This window comes from Triturus cristatus, chromosome 7 (assembly GCF_964204655.1).
Source record: "Triturus cristatus chromosome 7, aTriCri1.1, whole genome shotgun sequence".
NCBI lineage: Eukaryota > Metazoa > Chordata > Amphibia > Caudata > Salamandridae > Triturus > Triturus cristatus.
Window position 1 is genome coordinate 723,174,152 of NC_140590.1, and position 26,901 is coordinate 723,201,052.

Genomic DNA, 26,901 nt, shown 5'->3' on the forward strand with positions numbered 1-26,901 from the left:
TCTAGAATAGGTCGTAGAGTCTTGTCTCTTTTTGGTATTAGAAAATATAGGGAGTAGACCCCTAAATTTTGCTGACTGGCGGGAACTTGTTCTATTGCCCGTTTTTGTAGGAGGGAGATTACCTCCTGCTTTAGTAATGTGGAATGTTCTTGTGACATTGGGCGTTGCCTGGGTGGAATGTTTGGGGGGGGTTGATGTCAATTCTAGGCAGTACCCTGAGCGAATAATTTGGGTCACCCATTTGTCTGAGGTGATGGTCTCCCAGACTTGAAGGAAATTTTGTAGCCTGCCCCCGACTGGAGTGGGATGGTCTGGAGGGAGCGGGGGGAAGTCGTTGGGTAGGCGGTATGGCAGAGTGGGCTGTATTTGTTTTGCCTCTGCCTTTATTGTTATTGCCTCTATAGCCGCCTCTTTGATAACCCCTTGTGAAGGTGGACTGAGCAGGGGATTTGGAAGAAGTGGACGCGCTATCTGAGGAGTAGCCTCTAGCTGTAACCCGAAAGGAAGAGCGGCGAAAGGAGCGCCTAGGAGGGTGTGACTGCAGGGCTCCCATAGATTTTGCCGTATCCGTGTCCTTCTTCATTTTCTTGAGGGCCTCATCTACCTTTGGACCGAATAGGTGTTCTTGGTCAAAGGGATGATTTAGAATAGAGGCCTGTACCTCAGGTTTGAAACGTGATACCCTCAGCCAAGCATGGCGACGGAGGAGGACGCTAGTGTTAATGGCCCTGGAGGCTGTGTCTGCTGCGTCTAAGGCACAGCGTATGAAGGTGTTAGTTATAGTCTAACCCTCTTGAATTAATTCATTGGCCCTATTTTTGTATCTTTCTGGGAGGTGGTGCATTATGGTTTCTAATTCATCATAATGCGCTCTATCGTATCTGGCCAATAGCGCTTGAGTGTTGGCGATACGCCATATATTGGCTGCCTGTGACGCAGTGCGCTTTCCTGACGCGTCCAGTAGCTTTGACTCTTTGTCAGGTGTGGTGCTTCGCCTGACGCCTAGGAGTTTGACCTCTTCCGTGCAGTGGAAACCACTAGGGAATCTAGTGGCACTGGCCCTTTGTTATAGGCAGGATCTGTGGGTGGCAGCTTTGTACTTTTTTTCTATGCGTGGGTTAATGACCCTAGCCCTGACTGGGTCCTTAAAAACCTCTGGTGCATGTTTTATCACCCCCTTGAGCATAGGTAGTATGGAGGTAGACCTATGTGCGGTATCAAAGGTGTCGAGGAGGAAATCCTCTTCTACTGGGTCAGTGTGTAGCTCTACCCCGTGATAATGTGCCGCCCTCTGAAGTAGGTGGTGGAAACCTAATGAGTCTTCCGGTGGAGATGGCCTGGAAGGGTAAAGGTCATGTTGTGGGACGTCTGGAATGTCTGGATTATTGTAGTTGTCCCATGGGTCTGGGGATCCTGTAGGGGTGGGGTCTTGGGGCACATAACCTGGATCGTAATATGGGTCCCCCTGATCATCATCGTCTGGAGACGGGGTCGGGGAGCGATGAGGTGGGGGTGGAGAAGGCGGTGGAGGTGGAGAGGGTGGAGGAGGTGGAGAAGGCATTCTGAAAGGGGAGGTAGCAGAGTCCTTCCTCTTTGGAGGTGGAGGCGGAGCCGGTTTGTCCAAATGTCTCTTTTTAGAAGAGAGTGCCAAATATCCAGTTTTTGGATCCTTGGTAAGAGTCTTTTGCAATGGATCCGGTGTAAACAGTTCCTGTGACAAGGTTTGTTCCGTCGGCGCCGAAGGTTTCGGGGTTGATGACTTTTTAGGCTTGTCCGTGCCGTGCTTAGCACTGGGCTTGGGAACCTCCGATTTCTTGGTCGGCGCCGAGGTGGGCTTCGGCGTAGAAGTGTCGGTGCCGAGGGCCCTATGCGGTTTGGTCGGTACCAAAAGGCTGGGTTTCGACACCGAGGACTTTGGGGCGGAGCTCGGTGTCGAGGTAGAGGCCGGTCTCTTTTTCGGTGCCGAAGTGTGTTTCTCGGCACCGCTGGAGGGCTGGCTCGAGCCCGAGCCGCCGGAAGGCTTATTTGGCTTCTTCACCGGGCCCGAAGGTGGGGTGTTTGAAGTAGTGTCTCTGGTCTTGCCTAGGCCCGGCGGCGAAGGCGTGACCGAAGCCTTTTTGGGTGTCGGCGCGGGTGCGGGAGGGGGTATAGTACTCACGACCCTCTGCGCCGGGGTGATGTCCTCCACATCTGAGTCGTCGGCTTCGGAAGCGCTGACGAGGTCCTCTTCGGTGTGCTACTGTCCCGAATCTTCGACGTCGTCCCCGAAGATGTCGACTGGAACGGAGGTGGAGGAGTGCGCCATGTTTCGTCTGGCCCTTCGATCTCGAATAGTCTTTTTCGGTCTGAAAGACTTGCAGGCCGGACAGTGTCGAGCCTCGTGTTCCGGGGAGAGGCAGAGGTTGCACACCTCATGAAGATCGGTGTGGGGGAATTTGGACCCACATCGAGGGCACTTCTTGAATGGAGTTCTGTCCATCAGCCGGGACCGGAGCTTGGGTAGGCCCGAAGGCCGCCGTAGACGACTGGAATCGAAGATGTGTCGAAGAGAAGGTGATTGACTAGATCTGGATCTGAACAATACCGCGATAAGCAAGGATTCCGCTTCGATCGTCGAACTGGAAATGTTCGGAACCGGAGTGCGAAGTATTACAGCCGAGCCCGATGGCGGAAAAAAACAATCTGAGGATGGAGCCGAAGCCCATGCGCAATACGATCCAAGGGAGGAGTCACCGACCTCGTGACTTCCAAAGACTTTCCAAGAAGAAAAACAAACTGCAAACATCCGGGCCCAACACCAGATGGCGATCTATGCAAAAGTGTGTAATCTACAGTTCATATGCCTCGAACATTATAATTCAGAGATGTAGGAAAGTGGACTGGAAATTATACATACCAACACACAGGAACCATGAGTCAAAAATAGACAACCTCGCTACCTAAGGGGGAGCAACCTAAGTGGATCTTTTTTAATAAGTCGAGTGAGAAGGGGAAGGAACACCGGAGATTGAAATCCCTAAAAGTATTCTCTGCATGCTTGAAATTTACAAGTTGCTGTAACAATGTAATATATGCTGTATATATATGACTCACCTGTTGAGACTCTGGCTGTAGGTTCAAAATAAAATAATAACAGTTATAAAAAAAAAAAGAATAAATATTTAACCACCCAAAGTCGGAAACCTTAAAGGAACAGTGGTTGACTTGCATCACTTGAGTACGAAATGGTTCTTCGTGCGTGGAAATGACTTCCTTTCTTTGGGCCTGTAAAGTTATGCAATACTTACTCTCTACTTGGTTTTCTACTGGAGCTTTGCTGCTGAAAATTTTTTGGGGCTTAGGAACTTGCCATGAGTTTTGCTGCACTTGGATTTCGAAGCCACATCACAGTAAAGGGTTGCCTCTTTGGATGGGCAAGAAACTCACTCTGTTCAGTCAGTCTGTTAAAGCATCACATAAGCGGAACTGGGCCTTCAGTTTTGCCAATGATGCCTTGCTTCATGAGTAGCTTAGAATGTAAAACAATTCTTATTTTTCAGGAAGTTTTAGATCCATGTAGTGGAACGGATATCTTCCACTTCCACTAGTAATTTCTACATTATATGGTGGAACAAAAATGTAATTGGGGTGCAAAGTGTAAAATGTTCTTAATTTACCTTTGTTGGGCCTATAGTGATTCTTCCTTTGGAAATATTTGCATGTAATCCTTTCTCAGCTTTTAGGAGCTTCATTGAGGTTTGTTATACTGGGCCCAATAACCTTGGGGTTCATTGCCTGAGAGGTTATTTGGTTTACATGTTATTTAATACTCAGTCAACAAATAGTGTCATCTTTGCTGTCTGAAGACTTAATTTCTCATGTGTACGTTTTTAAACCATGTCCAGAATTTGTCTTGCTTGTATGCGACATAAAATATGCTTCATAATTCCACAACAAAAGAATGGCCAAGTTTGTGCCTCTATTATGGTAAAAGATAGACTGCCAATCACTGTATTCAGGGCAATAGTAATAAACAGCATAAAAGGAAAGGAAAAAGACTTCCTAGAGTTCAGTTGATGCCTGAAGATACAGCTTTTATACTCTTGATAGGTTTAACTCCACAGACTTTAGCCAAGAATAATACCTGGTCACAGGCAAGATTTTTAATCATGTAGCTTTGCACTTATCTGCATGTCAGATGTCTACTACCGGCCTACAAGTGTTTACACCTCACTACAATAGGTGTTTCCATCATTGGAAACATTTTATGGAAACTACGCTGCTCACTCTCAATCTATGTTTTCACCTTTATGGCAAGACAGTTGAAGGAACATTCTATTTGTCTCCAAATACCTCTCCCTCCACTATAAGACTCAGGGAGGACAACTTGTGGCTTGTGTGCTTTGTGAAGTATCAATAAATAGAGATGAGAGGATCCTTAAAACGTTCCCTTTGCAAACTTTTCAAAGACACTTGCGAGTAATTCTATCAAAATCTCTCAAACAAATCATACCTCAAATATGCTTTGGGAGTCATTAAACACTTTACTGATCCACTTGCCCCTCAAACGACTGCCAAGCCCACAAAAAAGTCAGTAACTATGTTAATGTATTTTTCTTCCATAAGAACAAACGTACCAGTCATGCTATTTAAACTTGCATGCCTCCTTCTCACTTTACTTCCTAAGTCTTCTTTCAACTACACCCGTTTACTATTCCTTTCTGTAGGCTTATGCTTTTGCTCATGCCCTACTCAATTTAGATCGGATACTCCCTCCATGTTCTCCATTCTCTAGAATGTATTTAATCCACACCCATAGACATTTCCTAAATCACTTTCTCTCACAATAAGTGGTACTGGACCAATTCAGACTTGCTTGGTTTGTCCTCTTATTGGACAAAAATAGAGGTATCTTGTTAATTAACCTTTGACCATCCTCCTTTCGGCCGCAAAGCTCCTTCAAGGCCCAATTTTGTTTCTTTTGATGCAGTTTACTCTGCAGACAGACTTCACTCTTACTTCCCAAATCTCTTGTGATGCCTGTAGCTGCTCTTTTCACCTCAGTCGATCTTCCCTTCCTCAGTCATAATGACAGGTGTCTGGCCATTGAAGATACTTGGTCCTTTTCAAGCAGTAGCTACATCAGCTTCAGGTGGTACAAAGCTGCATGTCTGTTGACATATTTTTGCCATTTCAGTCAGGGAAAACCTTTGGTTACAGCTCTTCAAAGCTCCAGAATGAGGATAGTGTACCTTTTTAACATCAGGAGTACCATTCTCCAAACCATTCAAGGAAGTGCCCCAGTCTTAATCCAGAAATTTATCCGTTCTTTTATCCCCGGCAGGCACCTCAGATATTCTGCTTTTTTGCTCACCACCCTAGAAATTTAAGGAATAATGGCTAGATGGACTTGGCTTCTCTGTACTCACTTCATCACTCTGGAATATTCTCCCCTTGAGGCTACACACCATCTCATCCCTGCCTACTGTTTGTAGAACCGTGAAAACCTAGCTCATGTTAGTTGATTGTTGACCTTGGTTTACTGTGTTAAACTTATTCTTTCAAGCATCAAAACCTTTTTGATGCATGGGCACTTGAAAAACATCCTTGAGCATCAAATAATACATTAAAATAACCAACAAATCCCTTATTGTTGGAGTGAATCAATTAGGAGGGGCTACGACCCATACATTGTTCAATAAGGGAAATGCTACTTACCAGTGTGCATCATTCTTGGCATGTAGAGCTGCAGATCCACACACTTAGCATAGATCACAATCTGGTGTTAGCACTTGTTTTGTCCTGGAAAGTCTTCGGAAGTCACGTGATAAGTGACTCCTCCTTTGGATAATAGTGAGCATGGGCATCGGCTCCATCCTCAGATTGTTTTTCGCCAACAGGGAAATGATGGAGCTTTGTAAGAAACAGGAAAAATGCCCATGTATGCTGTATCTAAATAAGATAGTACTGGAAAAGATAAAGGTAACCGGGGAGGCGGGTGGGCGTGTGTGGATCTGCAGCTCTACATGCCAAGAACAGATGCATACTAGTAAGTAGCATTTCCCATTCGAGGCATATGAGCTGCAGATCACACACTTAGCATAGATTGCATAGCAGTACCCATGCTTAGCGGCGACCACCAGTATCTGCTGCAGTAGTTTGAAATAGTGTTTTGAGGACCACCTGGCCCACACTAGCTTGTTGTTTTGTTTGCACATGCACACAATAGTGTTTTGTGAATGTGTGCAGTGTAGACCATGTAGCTGCTCTGCAGATGTCATCTAAGGGAATGCCAAAGAAGCTCATATCTTTTGTGTAGAGTGGGCTTTAGGAGGGAAAGATAAAGTATGTGTTGCTTTGTGGTAGCCTATTTGTATGCATTTAACGATCCATCTAGCTATCCCAGACTTTGATATGGGGTTGCCTTTGTGTGGTGGTGAGAAAGACACAAAAAGTAGTTTGGTCTTACGAAAGGGTTGTGTTCTTGCGGTGTAATAAAGCAATGCTCTTAACATCTAAAGTATGAAGAGCTCTTTCTACTACTGTCTGGGGTTGCGAGAGAAATACGGGCAATTCCACAGACTGATTGAGGTGGAAGGGAGAAATGACTTTTGGAAGGGATTTAGGATTAGTTCGTAGAACAACCTTATTATGATGGATTTGCAGGAGAGATTCCTGGATAGATAGTGCTTGTAGCTCACTAAATCTTCGAAGAGAAGTAATGGCCACTAGGAAAGCAACTTTCCATGTTAAGAATTGTAGCTCACATTTATGTAGAGGTTCAAAAGGAGGGCCCATTAGTCTTGTGAGAATGATGTTTAAATTCCACACAGGTGAGGGTGGAACTCTGAGAGGAATTATCCTTTTAAAGCCTTCCATAAAGACTTTGATGGCAGGTACGCTGAAAAGTGATAAGTGTTGTCTATTTAGTAGGTATGCTGCTATAGCAGCAGGGTGCAGTCTAATAGACGTATAGGCGAAGTTGCACCTTTGGAGGTGTAGTAGGTACCCTATGATGTGTTGGATAGACACGTCTAGGGGATTCATGGTGTTGTTATGACAATATATCACAAATCGCTTCCACTTGGCTGCGTAGCAGGCTCTAGTGGTGGGACGTTTAGCTTCTCTAATGACGTTCATACAGTCAGGGGGAAGATTAAGGTAACCAAACTCTAAGACCTCAGGAGCCATATCGCAAGGTTGAGCTGAGCTGGGTCCGGGTGTCTGATCTCTCCACGGTTCTGGGTTAAGAGGCGTGGTGAGAGGTGTAATTTTTGGTGCGGAGCTACGTACAGTTCCAGTAATGTGGTGTACCATGGTTGTCTGGCCCAAGTTGGAGCAAACGGTTAGGGCGCTCGACCTCGGACATGGGGGAACTGGGTTCGAGTCTCGGTAACGACGCAAAACCTCCTGTGATTCTGGGCAAATCACTTAATCTCCCCGTGCCTAACAAAAAGAAAAAAAAAAGGAATGTGTGTCCTCATGTAACGTAACTGGTGCTATGTAAAGCGCTCTGATACCTGATTGGAATCGGGTCAAGTTTGCGCTATATAAAACTCTGCTAAAAATAAATAAATAAATAATTTTTTTTAAAAAGAGTCAGCGAGTGTTGCTGTAGTTTGCGCACCACCAGTGGAATGAGCGGGAGAGGCGGAAAAGCGTACGCAAATCTGCCTGACCAATTCATCCATATCGCATTGCCTTTGGACAATGGGTGTGGATATCTGGCGGTGAAGCTTGGGCATTTGGCCTTTTCGTGGGTGGCGAAGAGGTCTACCTGTGGTTGCCCCCACATTTGAAAGAATGGCTGAAGAACTTGCGGATGAAGTTCCCACTCGTGGATCTGTTGTGTTTGACGACTTAACAGATCGGCTATGGTGTTTTGGACTCCCGGGACATGTTGGGCTAGGTATAGCCCATCTCCATATGCTCTGTGCTAAAAGAAAGCTGCAGAGAGTGTGTCCCGCCTTGTTTCTGTATGTAGTACATGGCTGTCTTGTTGTCTGTGCGGACTAAGACAGATTTGCCCGATAGCTTTTGGAATGCTTTTAAGGCTAGGAATATGGCTAGTAACTCCAGGTGGTTGATGTGGAGTAACTTGTGTTGAGGTGTCCACCTGCCCTGCATGGTGTGATGTAATAGGTGAGCTCCCCAGCCGGAGAGCGATGCGTCCGCTGTCATGACAATTTGAGGAGCTGGTTCTAGGAACCAGTCACCCTTTGGAAAGGTTCTTGGTATTCCACCACTGCAGAGAGCGATGAGTGCGACCGTCTACCAACATCAGATCTGTTAGCTGACCTTGAGCCTGGTTCCATTGCTCTTGTAGCGGACGCATCTGGAGTCTTGCGTGTGGCACTATAAATATGCAAGAGGCCATCATCCCTATGAGTTGCATGAACACTCGAGCTGGAAAGGAGTGTTGAGGTTGACATTTGGGGAGGAGAGCCTGCATGCTTGCTATCCTGGCTGGAGTGGGATAGGCTAGCGCTCTTGAGGTGTCTATCGTGGCACCAAGGTATTGTTGTGTGTGGGACAGGTGCAGATGAGACTTGGTGTGGATTACTGTGAACCCCAGGTTGTGGAGTAGTTGGATAGTCATGTGAGTGTGATGTACACACTGGTTGTATGAGCTAGCTTTTATGAGCCAGTCGTCGAGATATGGGAAGACATGAATGTGTTGTCTTCTTAAGTGGGCTGCTACTACCGCTAGGCACTTGGTGAATACCCTTGGTGCTGTTGTGACTCAGAACGGGAGTACATTGAATTGATAGTGCTGCCCGTCCACTACAAACCTGAGTTACTTCCTGTGAGCTGCGTGAATGGGAATATGGAAGTAGGTGTCCTTGAGGTCTAGGGTAGCAAGGAAGTCGCCTTGTGAAAGAAGGGGAAGGACCTGCTGAAGTGTGACCATGTGGAAATGGTCGGAGTCTATGTATAGGTTTAGGGGTCTGAGGTCTAAAATAGGTCTCAGAGAGCCGTCCTTCTTTGGTATGAGAAAATACAGGGAGTAAACTCCTGTGTTTTGTTGGCACAAGGAAAGCAGTTCTATTGCATTTTAGGAGGGAGATTACCTCCTGCTTTAGCAGTGATAGATGTTCTTGTGACATTGGATGCTGTTTGGGTGGTATGTTTGGGGGGGTAGAGGTAAGTTCGAGACAGTAACCCGATTGAACTATTTGTCGCACCCACCTGTCTGTGATGATGTTGGTCCAGACAGGAAGCAACTGTTGTAGTCTTCCCCCGACAGGAGTGGAATGGTCCAGGGGAAGCGGAGGGAAGATTGCAAGGCTCCCATTGACTAGGCTGTGACCGTGTCCTTTTTCATTTTCTCCAGGGATGAGTCTACATTAGGGCCAAAGAGGTGCTCTTGGTCGAATGGTTGGTTTAGGATCGAACTTTGTACCTCAGGCTTAAAGCCTGAAATGCGCAGCCAAGCGTACCTACGCAAAAGGACACTTGTATTTACAGCTCTGGAGGCTGTATCTGCCACATCGAGAGCGCAACGGATGGAGGTATTGGTAATTAGTTTACCCTCCTGTATGAGGTCGTTGGCTTTGTTTTTGTATTTGTCCGGGAGGTGTTGTAATAGGGACTCTAACTAGTCATAACGTGCCCTATCGTATCTGGCTAGAAGGGCCTGAGTGTTGGCGATGAGCCATATGTTAGCCGCTTGTGAGGCTGTTCTCTTGCCGGAGACATCCAAGAGTTTAGACTCTTTGTCGGGTGGGGCTGCGTCACCTGATGTCTGAGAGTTAGCCCTCTTCCTGGCATTGGATACCACCATGGAGTCTAATGGAACAGGGCCCTTAATGTAAGCTGGGTCTGTAGGGGCAGCTTTGTATATTTTCTCTATGCGAGGGTTGATGACTCAAGCCCTAACAGGATCTTTAAATACATCAGGAGCATTCTTAATAACTCCTTTGAGCATGGGTAAAGTAGATGTGGACCTTTGGGTGGTGTCGAAAGTATCCAACAAGAAATTTTCCTCCACAGGGTCTGTGTGTAGGTCGACCCCATGGTACTGGGCAGCTTGGTGTACAAGCTGATTGAAGCCCATGGTGTCCTCTGGTGGGTAAGGCCTAGAGGGGTAGATGTCATCTTGCGGGAGATTAGGGACATCAGGTGTATTATAGTCATCCCAGGGAGTGTCAGGGGAACCAGGTGCACTGGGATCCCCTAGTGGCACATCGTCCGCACCCACCCGTGTCATCAGAGGTGTCATCATCGTCTACTGGTGTAGGAGATGGTGTAGGAGAACGAGGTGGTGGCGAGGAGGAGGTGGAGAAGGGACTCTAAGAGGGGATGTAGCAATGTCCCTCTTCTTAGGTGGTGGAGCAGGTGCAAGCTTGTCCAGTGGTCTTTTCCTGGAACTTAGTGTCAATTGACCAGTTTTAGTGTCTTTAACAAGAGTTTTTTGTGCAGGATCTGGTCGAAAAAGCTCTTCTGATGATGTTTGGTTTTTCGGAGCAGACTGTTTCGGTTCCGGGGGCTTTTTCGGCACCGGAGTGTCTTTGGGTTTGGACCCGTGTTGTTTTGCAGTCCCTGTATGCTTTTTCGGTTCCGATGATTTTTTCGGCTCCGAAGAGTGTGAGTTCGAACTCTTGGGAAGTGGCTTCTTGGTCGGCTCAGAGTGTTTTTCCGGTGCAGGCGAGTCGGTGCTCGTTGTTTTCGGTGTCGAGGGCTTAGAGGTGGAAGCAGCGGTCAACACGGAGGAGGAGGGCGGTTTCTTTTTCGGTGCCGAAGATTCAGTTTCGGCACCGGTGGCAGGCTGACTCGAGCCCCAGTCGCCTGAAGGCTTGGTAGGCTTCTTTGCCGGGCCCGAGGACGAGGCGTGGGAAGCGGTGTGTCGGTGTGCACCTGGGCCCAAAGGTGAAGGTGTGACCAAAGCCTTTTTTGTATGGAGGGGGTTGGGGTCGACATCTTTACTTACGACCCTCTGTGCCGGAGTGAGTTCTTCGACGTTGGAGTCATCAGCTTTGGAGGCGCTGACAAGGCCTTCTTCGACCAGCTCCGGTACATCGACGCCCGCTTGGAAGATGTAGTCGGGGATAATTGTCGACGAGCGAGCCATGGTCCTCCGAGCTCGCCGATCCCGAATGGTCTTCTTGGAGCGGAAAGAGGCACAAGCTGGACAGTCTCTGGCATTGTGCTCCGCTGACAAGCAGAGGTTACACACCTCATGCAGATCGGTGTGGGGAAACTTCGACCCACATTGAGGACACTTCTTGAATGGCGTCCTTTCCATGAACCAGATGCTAAGGCCCAGGTAGGCCCGAAGGCCTTCGTCCATAACTGGAATCGAAGACTTCGACTTGGAGAGATGCGCGACGATTAGCGTTCACGATCGAGACAATACCGTAGAAAGGGTGAAGGATTGCGCGTCGAAAATGGAATCGGTAACGGTTCCGAAGTGGAGCACGAGAAACACATCCGAGCCCGATGGCGGAAAAAAACAATTTGAGGATGGAGCCGATGCCCATGCGCACTATTATCCAAAGGAGGAGTCACCTATCTCGTGACTTCCAAAGACTTTCCAGGATGTCAGGAACTCTTCCCGGTTACGCGCTGGCTGTACCGCTAGCGCGAACCAGGAAGTAAACAGCTAAAAAACTACAGCTCCCGGCATCCTCGGCGAGTCACGCCCCACGTGACCGCGGGACAACGCTAAAATTCACGTAAAGGCAGTGGCCCGGGAAGAGGGCGCTGCCGATGATTCAGGTTGTTTGCGGTTTCCAGCCGTCACCAGATGACTGCAGGCTCAGACGGTAAGAGTGCTGTAAGAGCACGTTCCAGGTACCGCTATTTCTTGAGGTCTTGAAACCACGAGAGGTGGGGCTCCGCTTCCTTGATCGGCGCTCCTCCTCTGTTGGAAGAGCCCAGAGCTGGGCTCGTGCAGAGGGGACATTAAGCACCCTCTACAGGGGACTTCGCTACAGGTTGTTGTGTATGGGGAAAGAGACCAGTACGCAACAGTCGTTTGTTTTGATGTGACAACATTATTTATGGGCATTTTGATGAACTTTTGTGCTACAATCCTACGTCTTGTCTATCGGCAGCAAGCAGGCAGCTTTGGCCGCGCCCGGACAGACAAGTCGTTAACAGCACCTCATTGCCTGAGTCGTGGGACAGGACGCCTGATTGGTGAACCCCTTCCCTGACACTCAGGCAGCTACATTGGCATTGCGGGGGTTGTAGAGGAACCCAACGATTAAGAGTGCATGTTCTTGAGCCACAGGGCATTGAGGAGTATCAATATTGGGGGCTACTTACTTAAACCTATAAACTGTGAATGCACTGCCACCCTTCAGGATACTCAGCAAGTTGATTGTCCTGTGTTTGTTCCTTTTCTTTCCTTATCCAGAAGAGAGAGAGAGCATAGGGCTAAGCCCACAATATTCACCTAAAGCCATACCAGCATGTTTCTGTGGTACGTGTTACATGAGTTTCTGTGAAGTGGACGATCCATTGAGGGTTTGGGGAACAGGGTATCACTCAACGTATTTGTTCTTCTTTGTCCTCCCTAGTGCCAGGCAGATGAATACAAACGCCCTACTCTTTTCTGGTGTTCATGGTTCTGGTTATTTTCCTTTACAGGTAGGGGGAGGCACATAGTTCTAGTGTTAAAGTTACACACGCATCTGTTTTGAATCAGGGCAGGGAGGTTGTGAAACACCTACTGATATTGTTTTTCTCCTGTGTCATTTGCAGGTCTCTTTCCCTGCTGTACCTACCCTTTCCTTCCCCCGCTTGATAACTCCAACAGTCTGTGAGTATTACATTCCGGACTTGGTGTTATCGGGAGGTGGGCCCCCATAGAGCATCAACACCACTCCGAGGATCTAGGAAGGAGGTGCCTGACACAGGACAAAACAAGTGCAAACATCCGGGCCCAACACCAGATGGCGATCTATGCTAAGTGTGTGATCTGCAGCTCATATGCCTCGAACAGGAATTATCACCCGGCAGATGATACACTATGTTCAGTGATTCATGTAATAGGAATGGACTTATGTTCCACATTCAGACCATGAATTATTCGAGAAATAAGTTCAGAGTTTACAGATGATGACATAATCAGGAGGTATGTCCAAGCAGGAAAGGAAGACTCATTAAGCTAAATATTGGTTAGTATGGTATGGTCCAGTTCAAACCGACCATCTCGCCAGAAACGTCACTCCAGAATTTGGCCACTGACGTAAAATTATAAATAAGATAATGTAACATAGATGTAGTTATCATCAGGGTTTTAAGGACTGTGTGTCATTTGAAAGGACAATTATTCAGAAAGATGTGATCAGGTCCAAGTAAAACAGTGATATTATAATCACCAGTCTGAGGAGGATTGCTAAACCTCTTACCATCCTCTGAATAACCATCATCTAGGAGGGCCGGGGTCTCTTTCAGAATGTAGGAATAGTGGGAAAAGGCTTGACCCTGTTGGGACTTATCTTGGACAGACCATTATTAGAATGTCTGGTGATGGCATTTTGAGGCTAGGAAAAGACCAAGTTCTCAGATTTAGGATTCATGTTTTACAATAAATGCACTAAACGCTGTGGACAGTACATTAAGTGCAGATGCAGCTCTGGAGGTTCAACAATGGAAGGTTTCAGACCTGCAGAATTATACGTTGTTGCACAGTAGCATCATGGGAGACAATGAGATTCACCATGGTGTTCTGGAGAATACAGCTCTGGGTCTTTGCTCCATAGCACGAGCACAAGAAACCCAGACCATCAAAGGTAGGAGTGGAACGAAATATGATTGCGCCAGAGTGCTCAGGACAGCTTGCAGCAAGAGGGATCTGCAACCTTGTAAAGGCAGCAATTGACCAGACCAATGTCGGGGAGACAAAAGGCCATCTAAACAATACAGACCTAAGTATCTCACTTTGCAGTCTGAAAAAAAGGAAGGGCCAGGATTACCACCTCTTAGGAGACTGTTACTAGTAAAATCACCTAGGATCCAGTCTCTCCATACTGCCTCTAAGATCATTGGGAGCTCTGAGAAAAGGCCTAGTGAGGCCAGATCTGGGCACGATAATACTGTGCATCAGCCTGCTCATGCCCGATGATCATGCGATGGAGATGAGCATCAAGATGAACTTTCATGTTCCAGTTGCATTGGTCTCATATTGCAGCCACTCTAGCAGCAACACGACTTAGGAGTGGCACAGGACTACATAGGCAGATGTAAGTATGCCGAGAAGAATGCGAGGAAATAAACATTTCTGGAATGTATGATGATCCATCAGCTAAGACGTGCTGTAGCAAATCAGGGATATAAACAAGATGGGAATTCCTGGCACTAATCATCCATCATATGAGGCATCTTGCAAGACATGGACCCTATTAGGAAACATATTCCATAAAAAAAACATCGACAAAGAATATGGTTTTCATATTGATGCAGTTTATAAATTCCTTTTAAATATCCAGGCTACATTCTTTTAATTCCTATTGGTGAACATAATACTGTACTCATTTTTGAGGCTTGAATTTTAGGGAAAGGTTAACTCTGCACAGACAATCTATGCAAAAAGTTTGTTTTAATTAGCAGAAAACAATTGCAAAACGATGAGGACTTAGACAGACAATATTTGATAAGTATAAATAAACCACAACATTGCCCCACCTTTTTTTCCATTTTATGGATTTTCCCACGTTTTGCTAATTTGTGGATATTTTAAAATGTATAAGCTCACATCTAACATATGATAGGTATAGCTGCATTTGCGTGTTGTTCCTCCTATTCACTGGTGCATGAACTTTTCTGTCTTTATCATTGCTTAAGCATATCCCCAGCACCTGAAGAAGTCAGGCATGCACCTTCAGCTGCTGAAGCACTCTGGGAAATAGAATGTTTGCTGCTGCACAAGCTTGATGGCCTAAACCAGTGCACACCTATCACTTACAGGTGACAGACCAGCGGTAGTGCAAGAAGCACTTAATTTCAAACGCTGCATTTTGCTGAGTTAAACAAAATCTTTTTTTCACTATCAGATCAAGTGCATTATGATTTTCGCTTCTTATTCCTTCATTGTTTTCCATATATGAACTTCACTCACTACATGCTATACATTAGACCCCTCTCCCCTGATCAAACACCAGGAGTTTAGATAAACTTCTGAAAAAAACAAAGGAGGGAGTGGAGAGTTGGTGTCCTACACGAACACCTGGGGTGGATTCAGCCTCCCCTTACAATTATTGATTAACAAAAAGATCCACCCAAGAAAGTTTGCAATTGATGATGTTTGATCATGGGTAAAGTATGTTTCCTACATTGTCACACCATTCATGTGAGTAGGGTAGGGATCTGTGTAGCCGTCCCAAAGAAGAAGCAGCACGCTTCGCAACATGTTGACACACGCAGGAGGTCCTGTACATTAATACAACACACCTCCACCTCACACCTTTTTAATAATACAGGCACCAAGGTGGATTAAAAAAATTTACCCCTATGATGCTAGGTATTTTTTAACATTCACTCATCACTCACTCCTGACCCTACCTCTCACACCACACATGGAGATAACATCAGTGCTCCTGTGCATTCAATGGTAGTAGCACGGCGCGTTCCGTAGAGGGATACGAAGACCCCTATGATGAAGCATGACACCAAGGGCCCTTTTGGTGTGTGAGGGGTGTTTAAGAAACACGATGTGCTTCCCACCAATGTAGGAAACACACTTGACCCATGATCAAACATCATCAATTGCAATCTTCCTTGGGTGGGTCTTTTTGTTGAGATAAACTAGCCTGTAAAGTACACACAAGCATGGTGGTGGTATGAAAGGTGGTAGAATGGTGCCAATCTCTGCACTGTGACAGCATGCATTTACTTTTCAACAATTAAAGAAAACACACTGTCGCTCCAAAAGAGGGCCTAAACACTTGTTTTGTGGAAGTGTAACTTACCACAGAGAACATCTCCACTTCCTCATTGCGCTGGTTTCCTTTCCCAGACATCAGCATCAACTTATTCATTAGCTCCTTTAACTCCTCCAGAGAGTAGTCTCGCTTTTCCTCAAAGTCTCCATGAATTTCAGGGAGAGTGAGTCGCAGCACAGTGTCCGGGGAAACCTGGTGGGTACAAATACACCATGAGTAAAGTCAGTCAGTCAGCAAAGAACTCTATTGGGTTTCATATAAAAATCACAAAAGTACATAACATAAAATCAAACAACATTTCATCAGTTTCCAGACTAAGAAGTAATTCAAACATCAGGTAATTAATTGAAAACAATTCATCACTCAGTTCAAAATCTAGTCTCATACTGTAAACACATAAAGTTAAAATCATTATTCATTTAAAAACACACAGGCAAACATGACTAGAACAAAATGTAAATCATTCAACTCACATATGTGAATCACAAATCACAGAGTCTTTCAAATATAAATATCTTACCATAGTAAGACAGAGACTACTACACAGAACTCTACAGAATGGATTTGGTGTAGGAAGACGAGTGATGGTCTGTGTAGGAGGCATGCTTAGTATATGGTGCACACTTATTTAAGCGAAGCAACTTGCAATAATCCAGACAACCTTTATGGTGATTTTAGTGGTCTTAGACAAACTTAGAAAGATCTCTAAGTGGTAGCTGTGGAGAGCAGCCTTCAGGCTTAGTCCAGAGGGAATGTTAAGCAGCTTGTTTTACAAAATCTAATTATGTAGTCTAGGGTAAATGAAAAAGAACCACACAGTGTAGTTATAAAAATATGTCTATTTATTATACGACACTAACACATTGGTATATCTCCTACCCTGACATATCAACACAAATAAACATAATACTTCAATTGCAAACAGGTAAGTAAGCACAATACACAGTAGTCTCCAGGGGGAGCCCAAACCATATACTAAGGAAGTGGAATGCGAACTGCGATCGAAGTCGGGACTGGGACCAGGAGACTCAGAGGAGCTGGGGACTGTAGGAAACATCCAAAGTAAGTAACCAGGAACCACACGGAGGCTGTGTGCAGAGTGGAAACACAGCCGCTTACTCAATAGAAGTCAAAAGGAAAGTCGCTGTTGCAGTTTTTAAGAAGAAGGACCCATTCCAGTGGACCCTGAAGAAACCCCTTGGAAGACAGAAGGTTGGAGTTACCCCACCTGTGGATACCCCAGGAACCAGGATAGCTACACCAGGGAAGTCGGGTGCATAAGTGCGAAGTGATGTTGGAAATCGCCATAGCTCACATTTGAGGACTTCAGAAAAGATGCCGCTGGTGAAGATTGTTCAAGAGTCCGGTGGAATCCCAGAGTGGATTCTTGAAGAGAAGACCCTGCAAGCAGAAGGACAGTCTCTCTGCCACTCAGAGGTGAATAGGAGGCACAGAAGAGCAATGCCCACCGATGACAGAGACCTTATCGCTTCAGATGTGAAGACCAGGTGATGCTGTGGAAGACCAGGAGCGGTTCACGAGCTGTCCCACATAGGAAGTCGAGAATCAGGGGGTCGGTGTCCGGCAGGAGCACCAACAAGCCTCGGAGCAGCAACAGACAAGGAAAACGATGAAGGAGCAACATAGGGACCAGCAAGGTCCAAGGGACTCACCAAGTGCAGGAGAGTCAGAGCAGGCCTCGAGCAAGCAGGGGAGCCCCAAGAAGCAAGAGAAGACTCGCAAGAGGACCCACAAGCCAAAGGCACAGGAGTTGCAAGATGACCTCTCGCAGCTCACCAAAGAAGAAGGCATACAGTGCAGAGGATGCAGTGAAGATGCTGATCTTGGCAGGAAGAAATGCTGGGGCTTCTTGTAGCTCGAATATCTCTGGAGTGCAGAGCCAACCATGACAACAGGAAGTCAATGTGTTGCACAGGGGTTCCATCCCAGCAGTTCTAACGAAGGATACTGGCCTCAAACTTGCTGAGAGGGCAGGTCAGGCCTTGAGGGAGCTGTAGAACCACCATCTGTGTTGCTGAGCCTTTTGAAGTCCGTGGGACGTCAAAAGCAGCAGACCGCTCAGCTTCGTTGCGGTGCCTGCAGATGCAGGGGAGTGACTCCTTCAATCCAATGGAGATTACTTCGGGTGTACTTGATGCCCACAGGTCCGTTGAAGATCCTGGAAGAAGCACAGACACAGATGACGAAGAAGACTTGCAGAACAGCGAGACCCGGAGCAGCAGGAGTCTTCCTTGGTGCAGTATCGGTTCCAGGTGAAGTCCAGCAAAGTCCAAGTCTCCAGACGGTCAAAGAGAGATGTGGTTTCAGGTTTGAGTTTTGTCCCACGACGAATTTGAGGACTACCCACAGATAAGCCCATTTATACCCTAAGAAAGGGGTTAGGACAATTCAGGGCTCCCTCCCAGAGAAGAGGCTAGAAAGGGGAGGAAACTCCAATGACCTTTGTCCAGTTTCACGCCAGAGTGGGTGCTCCCAGAACTGGTTCCAACTAGAGTATGCAAGGAGGGCACCAAATGTGCCCTTCAAAGCAGTCTGGTGGCGCTGGCAAGCACCCCCACCCCAGACCAATACACTAAGAGCCAGATGTACGAAGTATTTTTGCATGAGCAAACAGGTTTGCGACCCATTTGCGCATGCAAAAATACATAAGGGCAATGTACAAACCCTAATTAGCGAGTCACAATTTGCGGCTCGCTATTAGGAAGGGGTGTTTCAAGGGTGTCCCTTCCTACTAGCGAGTCTGAGCCCTATGTACGACTGTTGGGGGTCGCAAAACAGTCGTAATTTACCACCTACTTCAAGTAGGCGGTAAAGCATTTGCAAACCCCTTCCCCTTTGGGAATGCATGGGAAAGGAAAATGCTACTTACCAGTATGCATCTGTTCTTGGCATGTAGAGCTGCAGAGATTCATACTTGTGCATAGATCGCCATCTGGTGTTGGGCTCGGATGCTTGCACCTTGTTTTTGTCTTGGAAGAAGTCTTTTGTAGTCACGAGATAGGCGACTCCTCCCTTGGACGATAGTGTGCATGGGCATTGACTCCATCCTCAGATTTTTTGCCATGATGAGAAATGATGGAGTTTGTAAGAAACAGAAAAGACGTCCATGTGAATGTATCTAAGTAAGATAACAGTGGAACAGATACAGGTTCCGGTGAGGCGGATGGGCGTATGAATCTCTGCAGCTCTACATGCCAAGACCAGATGCATACTGGTAAGTAGCCCGTTCAAGGCATATGAGCTGCAGAATTCGTACTTGTGCATAGACTGTACAGCAATGTCTCCCCTAGCGGTGGTCACCTGTATTGGTTGCAGTTGTTTGAAAAAGTTTCTTAGGAACAGCCTGGCCTACAGAAGCTTGTTGCTTCGCCTGCACATCTACACAATAGTGTTTGGTGAAGGTGTGTGTAGTAGACCATGTCGCTGCCTTACAAATGTGTTCTAGGGGAATGTTCTCTAAGAATGCCATGGAAGACCCTAGTTTGCGTGTTGAATGCGCTCTAGGGGGAATTGTTAATGTGCGTTTTGCTTTCTGGTAGCATATTTGAATGCATTTGACTATCCACCTGGCAATCCCAGCTTTGGAGATGGGGTTGCCTTTATGAAGTGGAGAGGAAGCTACAAACAGTTGTTTCGTCTTTCTAAAGGCTTTAGTCCCATCAATGTAATAAAGCAAAGCTCTTTTGATGTCAAGCGTGTGAAGAGCTCTCTCCGCTACAGAATCAGGGTTTTGGAAAAACACTGGTAACTCTGCTGATTGATTAACATGGAAAGCAAAGATTACTTTTGGAAGGAATTTTAGATTTGTTCTAAGAACCACTTTATTACGATGTATTTGTAAGAATGGTTCTTGTATAGTTAGAGCCTGGATCTCACTTACTCTCCTGAGAGAGGTGAATGCGACAAGGAAAGCTACTTTCATTGTAAGGAACTGTAATTCACATTTGTGTAAAGACTCAAATGGGGGACCCATGAGTCTAGTAAGAACAAAGTTTAGGTTCTACACCGGAGACGGTGGCAGTCTGGGTGGAATTATCCTTTTAAGGCCATCCATAAAGGGTTTGATAGCGGGTACTCTAAACAATGACAAATGTTGTCTGTTTTGTAGGTAAGCGGCAAGGGCAGCCAGATGTAATCTTATGCATGAGTATGCAAGATTAAATCTTTGTAAATTTAGTAAATAGAAGATGATTGTGGGAGGTGGGGTCTGATAAACAAGCAAGGAGGCTGAATATATTTTCCAAAGACACTTGGTTTATTATCAGGATGTGGCTTATCAGTATGCACGGCTTGTGTCTCCTCCTGTTCTTCTCTTGATGTACTACGTGTTGAGCTGGACGGGGAGTCTGAAGCAGATGTTCTTGGCTCCTCCGCGATCTTGATGGGTTCTCCCCGGAGGCTCATAGAAGAGGAGAGAAAGGGGGCCGTCAGTTGCCCTATTTTAATAAATCTTATGGTCTTTGCCAATCACCACACCGGGAAGTGAAAGAACAAGGGAGTGCTACAGCCCTAAAAGAGATACTATATATATATATATATATATAGGTCAAGGGCGTGCTCCACACCTAGGAGTGAAAGATATCCAGGGAGTGCTTTAGGGACGATCGCAAAAAAAAAAACACGAGTGGGTTTGGTGGCAAAATAGCAAAAAGTGAATACAGGGTGCAAAAGAGAGCAGGAGAACCTCAACTTGACTTCTTGTGCCAATAGACAAAAAAAGAAACGTGAGAGTACAATAAAAATCAATATTGTGCCCAGTCTATTGGCTCTTCTTTAACCGTGCCCCCCCCCCTAGTATCGCCTCCCTCCTCCCGCTCGCCCTCCCCTTTCTCCCCTGTAACGTGGTGACTCACCGGCCCCGCCGCAACTCTCCTGAAATGCGGCCGCTCTTCTGCCTCCCCCGGTGGGGACCACCACTCCTTGCTCCACCGGTCTTCAGGGTCCTATTCTTCTTCCCGGTCGTCCTCGGTCTCCGCGTCTTCCTGGGTTTCCGCGTCTTCCTCGCCTGGTGCTCCATAATCTCCGTCTTCCTCCTCCTTCACTCGCGTACCTTCAAAGCCATTGGTTCGCGCGCCCCTTCCTGTTGATCTCTCCTTTCATTGGGCCGCGAACATTACTTCCGGGTTCGCTTCCGCCCACTTCCGGTTCTCTCGCGTAGTTCCTCTGTGGAGAAACAGGATACGGTTGTGTGGGTGGTTGGCGATTTGGCCCGTCCTTCAAGTCCCACGATGCATCGGGCTCCCTCAAGACGCTGGGCTGACTCTCCCATGACGACCCGAAGGTAAGCCCCGTATTCTCCTTCTCACAATGATGTTTTGAATGGAAGCATCTAGTGGGTCAATTTTGTTGTTATTGCAGTAAATGACAAATCGCTTCCATTTGGCTGCATAGCAAGCTCTAGTAGTAGGGTGTCTGGCCTCTTTGATTTTGTTCATACAGTCGGGTGGGAGGTTAAGGTAACTGAACTCTAGGACTTCAGGAGCCAGATTGCTAGATTCAGCTGTGCTGGATCTGGGTGCATTATCTATCCATGGTTCTGGGTCAGTAGTTTTGGGAGAGACGAAGTTTTTGGTATGGAACTACTGAGAGTTCGATGAGTGTTGTGAACCATGATTGCCGTGCCCATGTGGGAGCAACTAGGATCATCTTGAAAGACTGTTGTTTGAGCTAGCGTATTACTAGTGGAATGAGCAGGAGTGGCAGAAAAGCGTATGCAAATCTGCCTGACCAGTTCATCCATATCGCATTGCCCTTGGACAACGGGTGTGGGAACCTGGCGGCGAAGGTTAGGCATTTTGCGTTTGCATGTGTGGCGAACAGATCTATGTCTGGGTGGCCCCACATTTTGAAAAAGGGTTGAAGAACTTGCGGATGGAGTTCCCATTCATGTATCTGCTGAGTCTGACGATTTAACAGATCCACAATCTGATTGTTCACTCCTGGAAGATGTTCTGCCAGAAGAAATATGTTCTGTGGAATGGCCCATCTCCATATGCTTTGCGCTAGATGAGACAGCTGCAAAGAATGTGTTCTCCCTTGTTTCTGTATTTAATACATTGCTGTCATATTCTCCGTTCTGACTAGGACAGTTTTGTTGAGAAGATGTGCTTGAAATGACTAACGCTAGAAATAGTGCCAGTAATTCTAGGTGATTGAGGTGGAGCACTTTTTGTTGAGTGGTCCACTTGCCCTAAATTGTGTGGTTTAGGAGATGGGCTCCCCAGCCAGTGAGTGATGCGTCCGCAGTTAGCCGTATCTTTGGAACTGGCTCTAGGAATGGCCGCCCTTTGGAAAGGTTTTGTGTGTTCCACCACTGCAGAGAGCGATGTGTGCAGCAGTCATCAACACCAGATCTGTACGTTGACCTGGAGCCTGGTTCCACTGACGTGCTAAGCATTCCTGTAAAGGGCGCATCTGAAGTCTTGCGTGAGATACTACAAAAATGCAAGAGGCCATCTTTCCTATGAGCAGCATAAACACTCTAGCTGGGAGAGTGTGTTGGGGTTGAAATTTTCTGATGAGGGTTTGCATTCTGGCTATCCTGGCTGGATTGGGGTATGCTAGAGGTTTGGAAGTGTCTATTGTGGCTCCTCGATACTGATGAAGGTAGGAGGGCTGAAGGTGCAACTTGGTGTAGTTTACTGTGAACCCCAAGTCATGTAGTAGCTTAATTGTTTGACAAGTGTGGCGAACACACTGGTTGTATGACTTGGCTTTTATTAGCCAGTCGTCCAGGTATGGAAACACATAGATGTGCTTCCTTCGGAGGTGTGCTGCTACTACCGCAAGACACTTTGTGAATACCCTGGGTGCTGTGGTGACATCCGAATGGGAGAACCTTGAACTGATAGTGTTGGCCTTCCACTGTAAACCTTAGATATTTCCTGTGAGCAGGGTGTATGGGAATATGGAAGTAGGCGTCCTTGTGGTCTAATGTGGCAAGGAAGTTGCCTTGTTTAAGCAGTGGAAGGACTTGTTGAAGAGTGATCATGTGAAAAATATCTTACTGTATGTAGAGATTGAAAGGTCCAGTATTGGTCTGAGAGTCCCATCTTTTTTGGGGATTAGGAAATACAGGGAGTAGACCCCTGTTCCTTGATAATCTATGGGGACTGGCTCTATTGCATGCTTTTGAAGCAGTGAGACAACCTCCTGTTTGAGGAGCGTCAGATGTTCCACAGACATTGGTCGCTGTTTGGGCGGTATGTTGGGGGGAGTTGCTGTAAGTTCCAGGCAGTAACTATACTAATAGGAACTGTGAGAGTCTCCCTCCGACCAGAATGAATGGTCTGGAGGGAGTGGAAGGAAGTCACTGTTTGTTAGTGTGAGAGGCACAAGTGTTGTTACCTTGGCCTCATCCCTTGTTGTTATTGCCCCTGTATCCACCTCTAAAATATCCCCTGTTGGGGGATGTTTGTGTGGGGTTTTTATAGGAGGAAGAAGCAGTGTCTGTACTGATGGTTTTGGATGTGCCTCGATAAAAGGAGCGGCGAATGGAGCCTCGTGTAGATGGAGACTGTAATGATCCCATGGATTTTTCATGCTCAGTGTCTTTTTTCATGTTTTCTAAAGCTGTGTCCACAGCCGGGCCAAAAAGTATTCCTGATTGAATGGCTGATTCAGGATAGTAGTTTGCAGCTCCTGTTTGAACCCAGAAATGTGCAACCAGGCATGCCTTAGTAGTAACACTCTAGTGTTGATTAATCTAGATGCAGTATCTGCTGCATCAAGGGCACATTTAATGGATGCGTTGGTGATCAACTTGCCTTCCTGAATCATATCATTGGCTTTGGCCTTGTATTGGTCAGGCAAGTGCTGCATGAGGGTCGCAAGTTTGTCATAGTGAGCCCTATCGTATCTGGAAAGTAATGCTTGTGCATTAGCTATCCTCCAGTGTTTAGCTGCCTGGCAGGCAACTCATTTGCCTGAAGCATCTAGTAATTTAGACTCTGTCTGGAGGTGGAGCTTCACCGGAGGTTTGAGAGTTAGCACGCTTTCTGGCATTGGACACTACCAGGGAATCTAAGAGGAGTTGGCCAATAATGTAGGTGGGATCATTAGGAGCGGGTTTATAATTTTTTATCAATCCGAGGATTGATAATTCTGGTCCTAACTGGGTCTTTGTATACGTCTGGAGCATGTTTGATGACACCTTTGAGCATGGGCAGTGTTTGTACTGTCTTTTGTGCAAAAGTGTCCACTAGGAAGTCCTCCTCTGTAGGGTCTGAATGCATTTGGATGCCATGATATTGAGCAGCCCTATCAATAAGCTGACTAAACCCAATGTTGTCATCTGGGGGAGACGAGACGGCCTAGTGGGGTTTGCATCTGGATCAGGAAGATCTGGAGGATCTACAGGGACATTGTAGTCGTCCTATGGATCTGGTGCTATGTTAGTGTCATCATCGGGATCAGTGAATGGGTCATTATTTCCTCCCCCACCCCCTAGGTCATCATCATCCTGTGGTGGTTGTGAATAGGGGGGGGGGGAATATGGGAAACTTTGGAGGAGAGATAGGCTTAGGAGGAAGAACAGGAGAAGGGTGTCTTAAAGTGGAGTTGCACAGGCTCTTTTCTTCACAGGCACCTCAGGGATGTGTGGGGTGTCCAATTTCCTCTTCTCTTGGCATTCCCTTCTTCAAACAGCCATAGACATACAGCCAAAAAGCCGTAGACCTAAAATTCGAAGATCTCCTTTACCAGTGTTATTTAGTGGCTTCGGGCCTTAAAAAAATGTAGGTCTGTCCAGCCAGTCACATTGGGTCTTATGTATGTTAACCAGGGAATGTCCACGGCGAAATACTCTTATGCAATAACCTTCATGCTGCGTCCATATCATGGAGGACCTGAGAGGCACACCCGGAAAGCTCTAAGATTCATGGTGCTGGAGGGCTTCCCCAGGGACTCAACTTCATGCCAACAATTCACTGACTATGAGACAACCACTCCCGATAAATTGCAAGTCACCCTGGCAGAAATACAGGACTCCAGAGCAGCCCTGGAACAGAAAATCGACACAGCTGTCCAGGAGTTAGAGGTGTTCAGAGAAGACAATGGAAGCTCAGAGAAAAAGTGCAACAAACTCTGACCCTGCAGAAGCTTGCCACTGTAACAGAGAATCACACCACCCACCTGGAGGACTTGGTTTCCTGAGTCCAACTCCTTGTGACTTGCGCGGAGGACGTGGAAGGCACGGAAAGGTGTCATACTATACATGTGGTTGGCCTCCTTGAGGTCACTGATGGATAAGATGCCCCATAATAGATGGAGAACTGGTTTTGTACAGCGGTTGCTCCCGAGGGACTCTTTGAAATGCATGCAGTGGAGCGGGCCCACAGGGTGCCAGCGCTACACCCACCCCAGGGGTGTCTCCCTGCCCTGTAGTGGCCTGGCTACTGAACTTTTGTGATGGAGATTTAGTGCTACAGAAAGCTAGGTTACAGGGCCATATCATGGAGCACTCCTCAAAGGTCATGCTTTTCCCCAACTATACCCTGGTGATATAGCACTTCAAAGCCTCTTTTCTAAGTGTTAAAAAGGAACTCCGTAACATGGGCCTTAAATATTCCCTTCTCTTCCCATCACAATTGCAAGTAGTCATAGATGACTGTACTCACTTTTTCGAGGACACTGAGTCAGCATGGTCTTGCTTGGAGCAGCAACAGCGTGGCCCAAGCATGCAGGACCAGGCACCCTTTCCTGCCTCTTGTGGGAAAGGGGGTGCTCACATTGGCCAAGGCCACCGGGGGCAGTACCAGTGAAAGTGGTTAACAACAATGATCCTGTGGACTAGGTCTGCAAGGGCCATAGGACAGCCTTGAGATCGGCACCAACTCTTCGCCTGATGCCAACCTTGTTCCTGGACGGGGCATGCTGGGAACCTTCAACTGACTCTGATATTTCATCACCAATGCGAGGAAGGCAACGAGTAACAACACAAACAGTGGACAAACTCATCTGAGAAAGGTGATGGTCAAAATGAACACTAGACCCCCGCGTCATTCTCTAGGACTGTGGGTGACGTGGGCGCCCTTGCCTTTTCAAGCAGGTAAAGCTGACGGAGGCCCTTCAAGAGAGTCAAGGACTGAACGCAGCAAATTATTATTAGCTGGGCCAGCTGCCTGCTCAGCTTCTGAAGGTCCACCATCATAGTCGAAAGTCATCCTCCCCAGGCAATTGCCACTATGATTTACACAGCAACAACTACTGCTGTTAATCCATCAATGTTTTTAGGTTGGATGGCACGTTGGCCTCGGTCCTTTGTGTTCTGGGTTGTAAGGAGAATTGTTTGTTACAAGTTAGGAGACTCCCCCCGCCTTCCTGATAAAATTGCGCACAGATGGTCCTACAAATGAAAATCATCCCTACCACTCAATGTCTACTGTTACACTAATTCAGGAATGCTTGGTGAGAAGTACTGATTCATAACCTAAAATATGAGGGGTGTGTGCTCATGTGGTCTTCTTGCAAGAGACACACCTGAACAAACTAGAAGATGGCCTACTGCATCGCCATTGACCAGGCCAACTTTTCTATACTATCCACTCCTTCTCCTGGGGGCGAGGGGGGGAATTTGGATACATCTGGGGTGTCTCTTATTGTTGACAAGACATTAATTGACAACGGACGACAACATTTTTTATGGACGGGCAGCCTTTAGTGATTGGGAGCTTATATGCCCCAATACAGACCAACATGTCTTCCTGTCTTCCTTCTCTTTCCCTAGCAAACCAAGAGACCAAAAAGACACTGTGGGGAAGGAAAACAATTGCCACAGCTGACCCGGTTATAATGTGGGACTTAGAAAGCTAGAGGGAGAACCATGCATTCCTTGATGGAATGTCGCAGATGCCTTGAATGGACGTAATTTCAGGCACTTACCCATGCTGGGGCTGAGAAGCAGGTCAACCCCATGCCAGACTGTTCTCCTTGTGCAATTTTGGCACCCCTGTCCCTACTATCAAACCAGCAGGTGGGTTATCTCAAACTATACAGGGGGACATAAATGCTA

General features: G+C 46.7%; 1 protein-coding gene across 2 annotated transcripts in view; it reads right to left on the bottom strand.

Moving 5' to 3' along the window:
- RNF213 (ring finger protein 213) overlaps positions 1–26,901 on the bottom strand; it is a 2,329,248-nt gene that overhangs the window by 1,060,216 nt on the left and 1,242,131 nt on the right. For both annotated transcript variants that reach the window (XM_085617427.1, XM_085617426.1), the window contains exon 23: positions 15,897–16,061. In XM_085617427.1, the coding sequence (XP_085473553.1) occupies positions 15,897–16,061 (165 nt within the window). The remainder of the gene's footprint in view (positions 1–15,896; positions 16,062–26,901) is intronic.